General features: G+C 54.3%; 1 protein-coding gene across 17 annotated transcripts in view; it reads left to right on the top strand.

The window, feature by feature from the left end:
• RAP1GAP2 (RAP1 GTPase activating protein 2) overlaps window positions 1-13,568 on the top strand; it is an 80,330-nt gene that overhangs the window by 54,578 nt on the left and 12,184 nt on the right. For 13 of the 17 annotated variants that reach the window (XM_056335970.1, XM_056335953.1, XM_056335962.1 and 10 more), the window contains 14 exons: window positions 3,427-3,462; window positions 4,549-4,593; window positions 5,082-5,114; window positions 5,453-5,662; window positions 6,201-6,304; window positions 6,858-6,936; window positions 7,510-7,563; window positions 8,721-8,804; window positions 10,095-10,195; window positions 10,888-11,017; window positions 11,237-11,392; window positions 12,010-12,081; window positions 12,502-12,588; window positions 12,865-12,999. In XM_056335970.1, coding sequence (XP_056191945.1) covers window positions 3,427-3,462; window positions 4,549-4,593; window positions 5,082-5,114; window positions 5,453-5,662; window positions 6,201-6,304; window positions 6,858-6,936; window positions 7,510-7,563; window positions 8,721-8,804; window positions 10,095-10,195; window positions 10,888-11,017; window positions 11,237-11,392; window positions 12,010-12,081; window positions 12,502-12,588; window positions 12,865-12,999 — 1,326 coding nt within the window. The remainder of the gene's footprint in view (window positions 1-3,426; window positions 3,463-4,548; window positions 4,594-5,081; window positions 5,115-5,452; window positions 5,663-6,200; window positions 6,305-6,857; window positions 6,937-7,509; window positions 7,564-8,720; window positions 8,805-10,094; window positions 10,196-10,887; window positions 11,018-11,236; window positions 11,393-12,009; window positions 12,082-12,501; window positions 12,589-12,864; window positions 13,000-13,568) is intronic. The other 4 variants (XM_056335980.1, XM_056336065.1, XM_056336101.1 and 1 more) reach the window with 1 other exon arrangement.

Below are 13,568 nucleotides of genomic sequence, written 5' to 3'. Positions count from 1 at the left end.
GGCTGGGGAGGGATGGCCAGGCTGGTGCTTAGCTGCTTTCACTGGGCGCCTGTGAGGAAGTCTGGTCGTGGCAGCAGCCCTCACTGTGTGGCTGATGCAGGGTGGGGGATGATGCCAGGAAGATGATGGATTTCTTACGGGGCCCGCTGGTGAGTGTCACCGACCAGTGGGTATGGGTGCTAGGGAGAGCTTTGCCCCACTGCACTCCATCCTTGGCAGCTCCTGCCTGGTGCAGGCTTTTCTTTCTGGGTATTGGAAACCTTTGAAGTGGGCATTTACTGACTGTGCTGCAGCTTTGGCTCTGAGCACTCCTCGTCCGCAGGTACCTGCTTGCTAAACTCACCCCTGGGGTGCTGGGGTGGCTGGACAGACACTGGGTGCTCCAGCCGGCTTGGCTTCAGAGCCGGTGTCTCACCCGGTGCTGATGGAGAGGAGTCCTGTACTTTTCTGTGCTGAAGCACTGGGATGTGTGTGACTGTCCATCCCCTCTCACACTGCCAATGTAGCATGCTTGGTGGTGAGGGGTAAGGACACGTGAGCAGGAAAGGAATAGCAACTACACCATTTCGTGTTGAGTAATTTGCATTTCTGAGGTTGTTGGGACAAGCTACTGGGCAGGTTTGTCCTTCCGAAGGGGGCGGGGGAACTGCTGTCTGTGCCGGTGTTGCCTTTGGTTGCATTTGGGAAGCAGATGCAGGTTTAGTTTGGAGCAGACAGTCTCAACAATCCAAGCTGGGCAAGCAGAACCTTTGCTGCTGGCTGGGCCCATGGCGGGTGACATTGCTTCCTGCTAGGTGTCACAAAGGTGTAATTGTCTCCACTATAATTACCCAAATACTCGTGGCCCAGTAAAGTTGGCTTTAAGTATGCATAAATCCCTGAAGGCTACAGACTGCTGCCTGCTGTATTAAATACATGTACGCATTTTCTGCTGGAACTTGCTTTAGCCAGTGGATCCAGTGCTGCTGTGTGGTTTGGTACTCTGGTTCTGGCTGCTGGCAGAGTGGGACCTGGAAACTATCTTAATTGACTCAAGGATCATTTGACCATTGTAGAGACCCAAAGATAAACCAGAATCTAAACCATGCTCAAAATAAGGAAGAGCCTTTTTAAAGTGCTTCCAGCTTTGGACACAGAGCTCTTCTGAGCCTGGGGTTTGTTTTCCCTCCTATAGGTGCAGTAGATAAAAATGGGATATAGTCTTGAAGCTAGAAACATGGCCAGGGCTGTGCTGGGAGCATCTTTGCCCCATACGAGTGGAGTGTCACTGAGGGCAGTCACTAGGCTGCTTGTGCTATAAAGCTAACCTTTGCTCGCCACGTTTATTAAAAGACAATTTCTCTGAAGTTTTCCTTTGGTCTTTGATTTTCATTTCTTCATCTCCTTCTCTGTTTTTTTTTTCTCTCGCTTGTCTTTTGAGAAATTCAGTCTATTCTAAAAGTCCCCCCCACCCCTGGCCCAAGCCTTTCTTTCTGGTACCACGACCCCTCCTGCCCCAAATCTCGCATCTCTTTTCTGCAAGCTGTTTCTGATAGCCAGCAACATTGGAGCTGTGGATCCTGCTTTCTGCTCTCCCTCCTGGACAGACAGCATCTGCCGTGGCCCAAGCCTCCATATGAGCTGAGAGCCGGTCAGCTGCGTCTGGAGCGTGGTGGGCGGCTGGGCTGGGAGCAAGCAGGGGTTGGAGGAGAGGTGGGGAAGAGGAGGGATGGGGCTGCTGTGTCATGCCTCCAGAAAAGCCACTTGCTCGTTTACTGGGAGTGCCTCAACATTTAAAACCGTAGTTTGACTAGATAATTTATTTGCATGTACTTGAGAGCAGGAAAAGCCGGACAAGGGATCAGGATCGCCCAGCTGAGGTTCATTGTTGTTGTGCTGAAGGGGTGACGCCACAGCTGCCTGGTGAGCTGTGGGGCCAGTGCTTGCCTGTGGAGCACCAGTTCCTCCACAGCTGTGCATGCTGGCGGGGCCATGCCTGTGCCAGTCGCATGGGTCAAACCTGTGTCTGCTGCATCTGAACATCACAGCAGGAGCAAGTGGGAAAGGCAGCTGGTGCCTGCTGAGCCCTGGAGCACCTCAGTGGCTTGCTGGCTGCTGCCAGGACTGGGGCCCCTTTGGGCAGCGCAGGTAGATCAGGGCAGGAGCAGGGTTTCTTGAGGTCACCCCTTGCCCAGGGGAAAGTGCGGCTGAGCAGGGCAGGCATTGCTTTATCACCTCTTCTAGAGAGGCAGCGATGGGCTCTTCCCGGTCTGGGTTTGGCTCTTGTCCCTGTGCTAAGCGTTGCCAAAGGTGCAGGAGCCGCGTGCTCCGCGTGCGCTGCAGCGGCTTGGGATGCTCATGGGGCTGCAAAGCTCTGTGGCACCAGCACTGCTGGGGAGGGAGGCAGCAGCCCTGGAGCCGGGCAGCTGCATGCTGGGGGAGCAGGGCAAGCTCCCTGGCTGCGGGGTCGGTCTGCTTTCTAGAGGAGCTACACGGGGTTTTTAATCGGAGCCCGGGGCTCATTAATCTCTTCAGTTCATTTGGCAAGTAGGCCGTTAACCCTGCACGGGGCAGCCCAGCACCACCAGCAGCAGCATTACAGGCATTTGCACAGCTGGTGAAAGGCAGAACCCAGGGCTTGCCCCTTGCAAGGTAAGGGATGTGGAGAGGGCTGTTGTAGGTGTCTCATTTGCAAGTGTATTTGTTTGCTTTTTTGGATTGATCAGTGTGGGCCTGTTTCATTTCTAAACAAAAGTTTTTTGCTGCTGGTTTGCGTGCACAGACCCCTCCTGCCGGGCACCCTGCAAAGCAATGGGAGGATCGCGGGGGCCAGGGCACAGGCACCCCATCCTTCAGCCTGTGGCAGGACCAGCTCTGCCCCACGTCCTCCGCAAACTCTGCGCCTACAGCCCCACCGAGTGCCCCACAGCACTTGGCAGCTGTCTGGGTTTTGTCCCTGCCTGATCCCAGAGATCCAGCACCTGCTGCGCAGAACTGAGCAGCACATCACGAGCGTGGCACAATGATGCTCACCTCCCCTTGTGAGTGGGGAGCAGGACAAGCCCTGCAGCATCACTCAGCCTGTCTTCTCAGGCTTGTTTGGGAATGGCACGCAGAGCAAGGAGGAGTTAGGGAGGTGGGGAGCTGCTGCTGCTCTCTGCTCTGTGCGCTGCCTGCGGCTGCGGCACTTGCTGTGGGATGGCCACGAGCCCTGAGAGCCCAGGGTGGCTGTGGGGCTCTGTCCCGGCCCGGCAGCAGGGCTGGATGGGGTGTCTCCTAGGCACACACCATCAGTTATGGATAGCATCTCTTCCTCCTGTTCCTGTTGAGGGCCAGAGTGCCCAGTACAGGGTGGGGTGTCCGGTGGCCCTGCCTTTATATGGCTTGGGCTGGCTTGCCTCGTGTCTGCTTTAATTGAACAGGAGGTTTCCTTCTTTTCTTTTTCAGTCTGCAGAATTCTTTGAAATGCTGGAAAAAATGCAGGTGAGCAGCAGCGTGCATGCCAGCAATGCGGGACATTCCCCACCCGGCAGAGGCTGTGAGGCCAGGGATTGCACATGCCTCCTACATTAACATGCTGGGAGGCCTTGCATGATCATAATGCGGTTTGAATTGCTGCTGAAGTCCCCAGAGCTGTGGGAACCCTGCTGCACAGGGCACGGCAGGCGCTTCCCGGCTCAAACTGTGCAGAAGAGCTGTGCAGAAATGCCCTGGTGTGCCGGGGCAAAAGCAGTGGTGTCAGCAGCACCTCCCTCCGAGGTTATTCCACATCATCCCAAGCAGCTTTGCAGAAGATGTTTTAGGTTTTAGCATGTGTCACCAGGCAGGGGCACATACTCTGAGACCTGGTCTCGTTGCTCCCTGGTGAAGTCGGGATGCTGCTGCCTGTCTTTCCAAGCAGCAGGCTCTGGTACAGAGCACAGCTGGGTCAGGGCAAGGCATCCTCTTGTCCCACAGTAAAACACATCAGGATCTGCCCCAGGAGGAGGGTCAGGGGACCAGGGTGTCCCCTGCCATGTGCCTTGTCCCTGCGGGAGGGGTGAAGGCAGGTGGTGTTTGCCTCCGGTGCTCCCCTGGCACAGCACGGGTGAGTGCCCACGGGGTTTTCAGTCCCCGTGCTCCTGCCTGGGACAGACACTGAGACAATCAGGGCTGTTGCCATGCCACATGTTGGGGCTGTTGGCCCCACTCTGCAGGAAGGCAGTGCAGGGATTCCCTTTAGGAGCCCAGCCCAGAAAAATTAAGATGGAGCTGGACTGGGGTATGGGGAGTTTTGCGTTTGGTGCTGTGCCAGCACCTGGGATGTGATAGACAGTTGGGTATTTTCAGTGTGGTGTTGCTGTTACCCAGGTCTTGTCCAACTACATCCCCATTGCCCATTTTCACTGTGTTCCAACAGGGTCTGTCCTGGCATGCCGGCAGCTCTGCCTGGCTCATCCCAGGAAGAAACCCCCTCCTTTCATGCCAGTAGTGTCAGAGTGACTTCCGTGTAGCAAAATACCTTCATGGTTTTGTCTGTGTTGCTGAAAACATCTTGATTGTTTGATGTCTTTGTTTTGTTCCAAACAGGCACCAAAACTTGAAGAACAGAGGACTGGAAGCCAAAAACACAAGGTTGGTTGAATTTTGTTTCTTGTATGGATCTCTTCAAGTGTCTCTCCTTATCTCAGAGCTTTAATGTGTATTGTCAAATACAGTCACTCAAAGGACTGAAAAGGATTTAAATGTTATCTAAAACCAAGGCACTGATTAAATTGCAAAGATGAGAGGGTGGTGCCTGTAAATCCCTAATCCAGCTTTATGTCTAAACCTGTGTATTTTAGCGGAGAGATGTGTAAAACCCTTGGGCTCTGCACTGGTAATGGAGAACCCTTTGGAAAAGGTCTTACCCTGCTTTGGCGCTTTCTGGCAGACCCCTGGGCGGGGAGGGATCCCTGGGCAGTGCGGTGGCCCCATCGCTCCCTGCTACTGCCTCGTGCTCGACGCAGGGCGTGGGGACAGGAGGGACCAGTGCAGCTGGCTGGATGTGCAAGGCTGTGGTCTTAAGGGACGGCTGGTGGGGAGCAGACGGTCATATGTGGTGGTTTGATTCCTTTTTCCAGGAAGACTACATCCCGTACCCCAGCATCGATGAGGTGGGTGCCATGGACCACCCTGAACACCTTCCAGCCAATGCCTTTTCAGAACTGCCGATAACGGGGGGACTGGTGGAGATCCTGCTTCTGAGAGGAGCTGCACAAAGCGTGTTCCCCCTCCCCACCTTTGTGGCTGCTGCTTTTCCCTAGAAGCGCATGCTCTCTTCTAGGAGAGAGAGAAGAGGTTTAGAGGGGCTGGATTTACCCTCCACAGTGCTGGGGCTGGGGGCTGCTGTGGGAGGGGGTGGAGAAGGGGCAGATCATGGGGTGATAAGCCCATGCACCCCACATCTGCACCCCAGTCCTGCTCAACCCCTCAGAAGCATGTGTCTCTGCAGATCCTAGAGAAGGGCAGCCCCTACCCACTGATCATCCTGCCCCAGTTCGGGGGATACTGGATCGAAGACCCGGAAAACCTTGGCACCCCCACGTCATCCGACAGCAGCATCTGCGAGGAGGAAGAGGAGAACCTCAGCCCCAGCACCTATGGCTACAAGCTAGAGTGCAAAGGAGAGGCCAGAGCCTACAGGAAGCATTTTCTGGGGAAGGTGGGTGGCCCCGCTGCAGGGGGCAATCAGTCAGCTGAAAATTGCACACAGCCCCTCCAAGAAAAAAAAAGAAATTCTAAAATTGTGAGCAAAATGGGCAAATTTTGCAACTTCCCTCTTTGCAAGGAGAGGAGGCGACCAGTAGTGATGAGCACACACACAGCCTTTGCCCCAGCCCCCACAGCCAGCAGGGCCCCCCCGGACACCGGGTGGGCATGTGGGCTCTGAGCCTGCCCCATCGGGGGGCCAGGGCTCGGCTGGTTTCGGGGGACCCGGCGCAGCAGCCACCTGCCTGTCCTCTTGCTCACAGCCTTGTAATCTTCTTTCTCCCTCTGAACAAAGCTGAGAGCAGAGTGCTAAAGTCCACGGGCAGAGAGATTAAAGCCCTGGTCCCAGCAAGGAGGGGGTGCGAGTGTGCAGGGATGGGGGGGTGTCAGGATGCAAGTGAGTCTTTTGCTGCCAACCAGGGTGCAGGGCAGTGTCCTTGCCATTGGCAAGCTGCTTCCCTTGCCACTAACATGCTGTTTTCTATTTTTAGGATCATTTAAATTTTTATTGTACAGCCAGCAGCCTTGGAAATCTGATCCTTTCTATTAAGTGTGAGGAGGCAGATGGCACTGAATATTTAAGGATTATACTCAGGTATGGAAAAAAAAAAGCTTTGTGTAATAAAATATTTTCTTCTGGGATTCCCTTGTTTTGTTTCTACAGTAAATGCTAAAGTTGGGCTGGCAGCACACTGGCTGTCGCACGTGGAGGGGCTCAGGGTGGGATGGGAAGCAGCGGCATTATCCTTTTACTTTTTCTGTACTGGGACTGTCTCACCCCTGATAATAAATACGAGACTTTGATCTGTTGCTAAACCTGCTGAAACTGAGTGTAAACCTCTCTGTGACATGGGATAATACCAGTCACATCTATCGCCATCCCTCTGTAAGCTGACAAGACTCGGCACATCTGAACCGTTGTGTCATTTCCATCCAAACTATGAATATTTTAAGAGCTGCAGAGATGAAAAGACAAATCGAGCCTTTGCTTGCTAAGCAGGCCCAGCAAATTCAGCAGAACATAGTTTCCTAACAGCTGGCAGAGCACCGCTGCGTGCCCACCACAGGCTGGTGAACGCGGGGCTGCAGCTGGCGTCTCTTTGCCTTAGACACTCCCCAACACCTGCTTGGTTTTGTTTCTTTCCTAGGTCCAAAGTGAAGACGTTGCATGAAAGGATCCCCCTGGCAGGATTTAGCAAGCTCCCTAGTATCCCCCAGATTGCAAAGGTAAAATGCCAGGCTGGGCTGGGATACCCGCAGCAAAGCCTGTGCTGCTGCGTGTTGGGTGCCGTTGGGCAGTGTTGGGTGGCATTGGGCAGCGTTGGGTGGCGTTGGGCAGTTTGGGTGGCATTGGGTGGCATTGGGCAGCGTTGGGGGGCATTGGGCAGTGTTGGGTGATGTTGGCAGTGTTGGGTGGCATTGGGCAGCGTTGGGCAGCAGTGCCTGGGCTCTTGGGTCCAGGAGCACTTAGTGGGTGGTGGTATGTACTGGCCCTGCTGTTGGTTTCCCACTGATGGGCAGGTCACTGGTTGATACCTGGGGGAAGGGGTGAGGAAGCAGCAGCACCTTTGACCCATGGAGAGACCTGGGACTTGTCTTGCTGCATCCTCAGTCAGGTACCAGGCAGGCCACAGGGCATCCCAATGAGAGGATGTGAAAAGGGCAGCTCCTGCAGTCAGGGGCTGGATTGGGCTCCTTTGTAAGACATTCCTAGCCTTGCCATGGAGTTTCAGCAGGACAGGGGTGTCTGCTCCATGCATCTGAGGACCTGGACTGACTGCTCTTTCCCCTTGCCCGCAGGCCTTCTGCGATGATGCCTCCGGGCTGAAGTTTAACCCGGTTCTATACCCCAAGGTGAGGTAGCTTATCCCAATCAGTGATGTATTCGGCAGAGAAGGTCAGATAAGTTTGGTTCTCCCCTTTTCTCCAAGATCCACCGGCTACCTTGATACAGAGCATGGATATTTGTACTGCATCTTTCTAGCTCTGTGCCTTTGTGCACAGCTGCGGGGGGTGTGAGCAGTGTGGCGGTGGCGTGCCGTACGTGCCTCTGGGCAGCGGGCTGCCTCACGGCCATCTGCTTGCCATCGTCTGTTCTGTCAACTGGCCACCAAGGACTGATGGCACTTTGGTATTAATCTGCCCTCGGATCCTGGGGAAGGAGGGAAAGGTGACCATCTGTGGGGTATAAAACCAACCTGGATCTTGTTTGATGCCTCAAAGTTTGCTTGAAACCTGGTGAGATGGGTTGAGCCTGTGCTTGAGGAACCCTGCAGGAAGAGCTGCAGAGGCGGGTGGGTCACCGAGGGGGATGGAGTGGTTTATCTGGGTGATAGTCCCCACCGGTGACATACCCAGACTGACTTGTTGCCTGCTCTGGGATCACTTCTTCTCATGTGCACTCTTGTGCTGCCAGAGAGACCTGCTCCCAGGAAGTTACAGAGCAAATCCATCATTTTCAAGTACCTTTTATGTGGAAGACCTTCCTGTGGCAGGCACAGCATGAAGTTACAATGCAGTTTCACCACCCTTTGATGTAGCCAAGGTCAAGCCGATTTCATTCCTCCGTTGTCATTATGGGTGTTGTTCTCACACCTTATCTGGATATTTGAGAACAGCCAATGCCCACATGGGAGAGACGAACGTCCTGACTCAGTACCTAGGAGCAGGGCTGGGACCGCAGAGCTGGTGTGCTGCAGGAACTGCAGTTATTTGCACCCAACTTCCCCCAAACTTCGCCCAGAAAACCTGCAAGATGTCAGGGCTCCCCACACCCCCTGCCATGCCTGGGCACTGGGGCCACAGCTCGTGCCCACCCGAAGCCCACGGGCATCCAGGCAGACTGTCGGCAGCGGCAGCTGCGAGGATGCTGATGGCCAAAACCAAGGCCACTGTTAAAAACTTTTGGCCTGATTATGTGGAAATTTGGCTTCTGCCTGCCAGGGTTTGCTCTTCTGGACATTGTATCTTGAACTACAAAGTGAAATAATTTGTGTTTTGTTTTACTGCAGGCGTCCCAGATGATAGTGTCTTATGATGAACATGAGGTCAACAACACGTTCAAGTTCGGCGTGATCTATCAGAAGTTCAGGCAGGTGAGTAATCCCTGTGCCATTCTCGTGGAGCACATCCCTGCTGGCCAGAGATCTGCGTTTCACAAGTGCAGATTTGGCCCTGCAGTTAATTGTGTCACGTGCAACACGTGTTACAGGGTGTCCTCACTAATAATGCATTTCCTAGTGCTTGGATGTTTCCCCAACTCATTAAAAAATGATGTGACTGGAAAAGTTCAGTATGGTAATCAACCCACAAGCTGCTGTAGGGAAAAGTGGATGTGAAAATGGATTTTAGCAGACGTGGTATTTTAATCAGATACATGTTTAGACAGTAAAGCAGTTACTTTTGTCTTGGAGGACTGTGGGCTATGAAGACATGCATTTGGTAAAACTGCTGTCATTAGCAGAGGGACTCCGGATGGGGAGCGCAGAGGCAGCTGTCTTATAACCCACCGAAGATTATTCTGGCAGACACTCTTAATTATCTTTACATATTGCATTTTATTTTGGATTGAGTAACTCATGCAAGACCATAATTAGGGTCTCATTGTTTTGAAATATAGCATTCAAGGGATTATTAAGACTTGGATTTTCCAGTGGAGGATTCATTTGTGTTTTGGGTTTTCCTGGACATTATCCTAAGGTCCCTGCTGCTGGTCAGAAGTCGCTTTCAGCAGCTTTACTTCTGGGTGTCTTGGTGGCTGAGCGGGCTGTGACTGGCCCATGGCCAGTGCTGGTGGCGAGCACGGTGGTGCCAGCTGGCGAGAGCAGAGGTGGGGAGCAGCCTGTGGCTGTGTGTGGCACCCTGGCGTGAAGTGCTGGTCACGTCCCCCAGGACCCTGTGGCTGGCGCAGGAGGTGGCAGGAGATGGGCGGGCAGGGAGAGGTGACCTGAGCAGAAATCACTGTCCGAGCTGGGGCAGGATGGGTTCCTTTCTCTGTTGCTGTGGCATGCTTGCTGATAGCAAGGTTTGATTTTAAGAAGATGCTCAGAGCAGGGTGATGTGCAGAAGGCACATTCCAAAGGGACCTTTCACATGAGTTGTGTCCGTACCGCTCACAGCTCAATAGAGGAGCAGCCCCAGGAGGTCCCTCCCCAGGGTGCAAGGCTGTCCTGGCATGTGGTGGCTGCTGGCGATGGTGGCTTTGGTCACGCTCAGCTCAGGCAGTGCAGGGGCCTCTGCAGTTCCATCAGACCAGTGACACAGTGGCAGAGCCATGGCCAGACCCTCCTCCTTCCCTGGGAGCTGGTGTCAGCGTGTGCCGCGCAGCCCGGGTGGGTGGGCTGCTGGGGCTGGGGCTTTCAAAAGGTGCACCCTGTGTTTTGTAGACCCAAGAGGAGGAGTTATTTGGCAACAATGAAGAGAGCGCTGCCTTCAAGAACTTCTTAAGTTTTCTGGGAGACACCATAATGCTCCAGGACTTCAAAGGGTAAGTTAAATAAAAAGACTGATTTTACAAATACATTTAACAAGAGACCATGTCATATGTAAAAATATCTACCATACGAGAACAGAAGTCATCTCACTCATGAGCGGGATGTACAGAGCAGGAGCAAATATAGCTTTGGCTTGTTTTTCAAAGCTGGGAGAGTTTTCTGAAAAAAAATTGGAGCTGCCAAGAGAGAAAAAGTTCCTTTCTTGCACTTTTGAGGTTGTGAGAAAATCTGGCTATATTCAGCCATAGATTAAAAATACTTCGTATGGAAGCGGTCCTGTCTGGTGCTGCGGGCTCAGCCGTGGCGTGCCTGCAGGGTGGTCACTGTAGCGGCTACGGTGTGGGCAGAGACCCGCCACTGCCGGTGAGTGCTGTGGGCAGGCAGGTGCGGGCAGCCTCCATGGCAGTTCTCGGCACCGCTGCTCCCATGGCTGGTGCCCACAGCTGCAGTCAGCCCCGGCCGACCGGCACTGCTCCACCATGCACCCTGCATTTCAGACTGCTGACGGTGATGCTTGGTTGCAATAGATGACACACAGTTTGTTCTTTCCCATTTTCTCACTACTAGATAAAGATAAACGAGCTGGTTTGTTCTATCACCCTGTTCCCTGACAGCCACTGGCAGTCTCTGCTAAGCTTTCAATTAATATTTCTTCATTTCTCCCCGCCTTTCTCTTCATCTCCAGTTTTCGAGGAGGTCTGGATGTCAGCCACGGACAGACAGGAGCAGAGTCTGTGTACACGGTGTTCAGGGACAGGGAGATAATGTTTCACGTCTCTACAAAGCTGCCTTTTACCGAAGGAGACATGCAACAAGTAAGAGATGAGCTTCCTTGCACAGAAGCATCTGAGCCAGGCTGCGCTGTTTGCGCCGGGATGCCCAGCGCCGCGGCATCCTTGGCTGGCGGGCGGCACAGGCAGCAGCCACGCAGGCTCCCCGGTGTGCGGCAGCCTGTGTGCCTGGAGCCGGTGTTTGCTGCCGAGGGAGCGGGACCGCCTGGCTCTACCAACCAAATGTTTTCCCTTTCTGCTTAGCTCCAGAGAAAGAGGCACATTGGCAATGACATTGTGGCAATTATCTTCCAAGAAGAGAACACGCCGTTTGTCCCAGACATGATCGCCTCCAACTTCTTGCATGCCTACATTGTCGTGCAGGTGGAAAACCCCGAGGCAGATAACACGGCGTACAAGGTGAGGGAATCTCAACTTGCAGGTGCTGGTTTTTGTTTTGACATCTCAGGCTGAGGTCTGGAGGCGGCTGCCCTGCCCACCTGTGTGCTCAGTGATACAACCAGTGTTATACCTCACTGGCACGTGTATGTGTAATTTAAACAGATATACAGACACACACATGTACATTTATGTATGCATTGTTATATAATGTGGGTGTATACATACATACAGGTATAAACTATGTGCATGTATAATAGCATCCTCATTTGCTAAAGATTTTTTATGCTGCTCAGTATTTGAATAAGCCTTAGAACAGCTCATACCCATCTAACCATCACTGGAGTGTAGGTAGCATAAACCCTGTTACCTCTATTCTCCAGTAAGAGATCCAGAGCCAGAAATGAAAACAGAATTAGTGGGAAGTAAATATGGAAACGGTTAAGCCTCTCAGGAAAGCAGGAGTGATGACTCATGAAGGCTGGGGAGGAGTGGTCCCTCTGGCAGGGCGAGGGCTCTGGGATGTCCCTTGGCTCTCCGGAGCTGGGCTGGGGAGACCATCTCCAGGAGATGGACACCTCTGCACCGGGGGCTGCCCTGCTGCACCCATGGGAACAACATGTCTCTTGGCTCCACAGGTATCGGTCACGGCCCGGGAAGACGTCCCCTCCTTTGGCCCACCCCTGCCAAGCCCACCAGTATTCCAGAAGGTAAGAGCTGGGATGGAAAGCATGTTCCAAGCTATAAAAAACCCGGATATGTATGTCCGAGGTGTTTCCAAGCACACCTGCTTAGGAAAAAAAATGACTTCTGGAATTTACATGCATTTATTTTGATTTCTAGTGGTGCCCGTGGGGTTTCTGGTAGGGCAGAAGGCTGTGTACCATGGCATAGTGTAACCTGTGCAAGGCAGCAGCTGCAGCTCTGCTGCCGGGGCACCTGCGTCAGTGCCGGGGTGACAGCCAGTGCAGCAGGGCACCCAAGCCCATCTGGGGTTTGCCACCAGTGCTCCCACATCTGGAGGGGGCTGCAGGGTGCTGTGAGCTTGGTTTTGGACACAGCTCAGGTACCAGAGGTGCAGAAAGTCTTACGACGGTGGGTGTTTTCCAACTTGGCTCTCTCCCCCTCAGAGCCCTGAGTTCCGGGAGTTCCTGCTGACCAAACTCATCAATGCGGAGAACGCCTGCTGCAAGTCCGACAAGTTTGCTAAGCTGGAGGTAACGCTGCCCAGTGCTGTGGTGGGTGCCGGGGGGCTCTCCCCAGTCCTTCTCAAAGCCACGTTACCCTGGCGGGGCTGTGTCTGTGCTTGCTGGGGCAAGTGACCAGAGCGTGCACGTGTCTCGGCTCACTCAGGGGCTGTGGGGCCGCGTGGGGTGGGGGCAGCGGTACTGACCCATGGGACAGTGGCTTATCCCCCCTCGAGAGGGTCCCATGGGTCAGTGCCGCTGCCCCTCCCTCAAGGCCCCCAGCTGAGCCCGTTCTCCTCCCCCCAGGACCGCACACGGGCTGCCTTGTTGGACAACCTTCACGATGAGCTCCACGGGCACACGCAGACCATGCTGGGGCTGGGGCCTGAGGAGGACAAGCTGGAGAATGGGGGTCATGGGGGCTTTCTGGAGTCTTTCAAGGTAAAGCCATGTCCCTTGCCAACAGCAGAGTTAAAATGCACTCAGGGCTGGCAAAGCACACTGTAGTGGAAGGTGTGGATGAGCGGTGCTGGGGGACAAGAAGGGTCCCCTGAGAGCAGGGTGGTGGAAGGAGGTGGGAGCTCACTGCCATCACTGCCTGCTCAGCCAGCAAACACCCAAGTGGTCCCAGTGGGAGCAGGCACAGGCTGACGTGGTTGCATTGGTGAGTGCTGACCTCTCCAGACCCCCTGGGCACCTGCGGAGCACGCCGGCATGCTGTGGCATCACCTTGTCTCGGGAGGCGTCTTGGTCCAGGGCCAGCACCCTGACACGGGCTGTGCCTGCAGTTGGGCTGTGCAGCTGCAGGGCAAGTCCTGCTCGTGGCCCTGGGCTGCTGGCTGACCCGCTGTGGCTCGGGGTCGCCGTGGCACGCTGCCTGTCCTGGCAGAGATGCCAGGGCCAGCTGCCACTGCACGTGCGTGGGAGGTGGTGGTCGTCATCATGTCTCCTGTTTTCAGCACAGTGAAAGGTGCCGAGTGTGGAGAGGGGAAACAGTGCTGGGTGTGCCA

The sequence above is a fragment of the Falco biarmicus genome, chromosome 1 (assembly GCF_023638135.1).
Source record: "Falco biarmicus isolate bFalBia1 chromosome 1, bFalBia1.pri, whole genome shotgun sequence".
In the NCBI taxonomy this organism is placed as follows: domain Eukaryota; kingdom Metazoa; phylum Chordata; class Aves; order Falconiformes; family Falconidae; genus Falco; species Falco biarmicus.
Note: the sequence above shows the minus strand (reverse complement) of the source record. Positions and strands in the feature narration are given on the sequence as shown.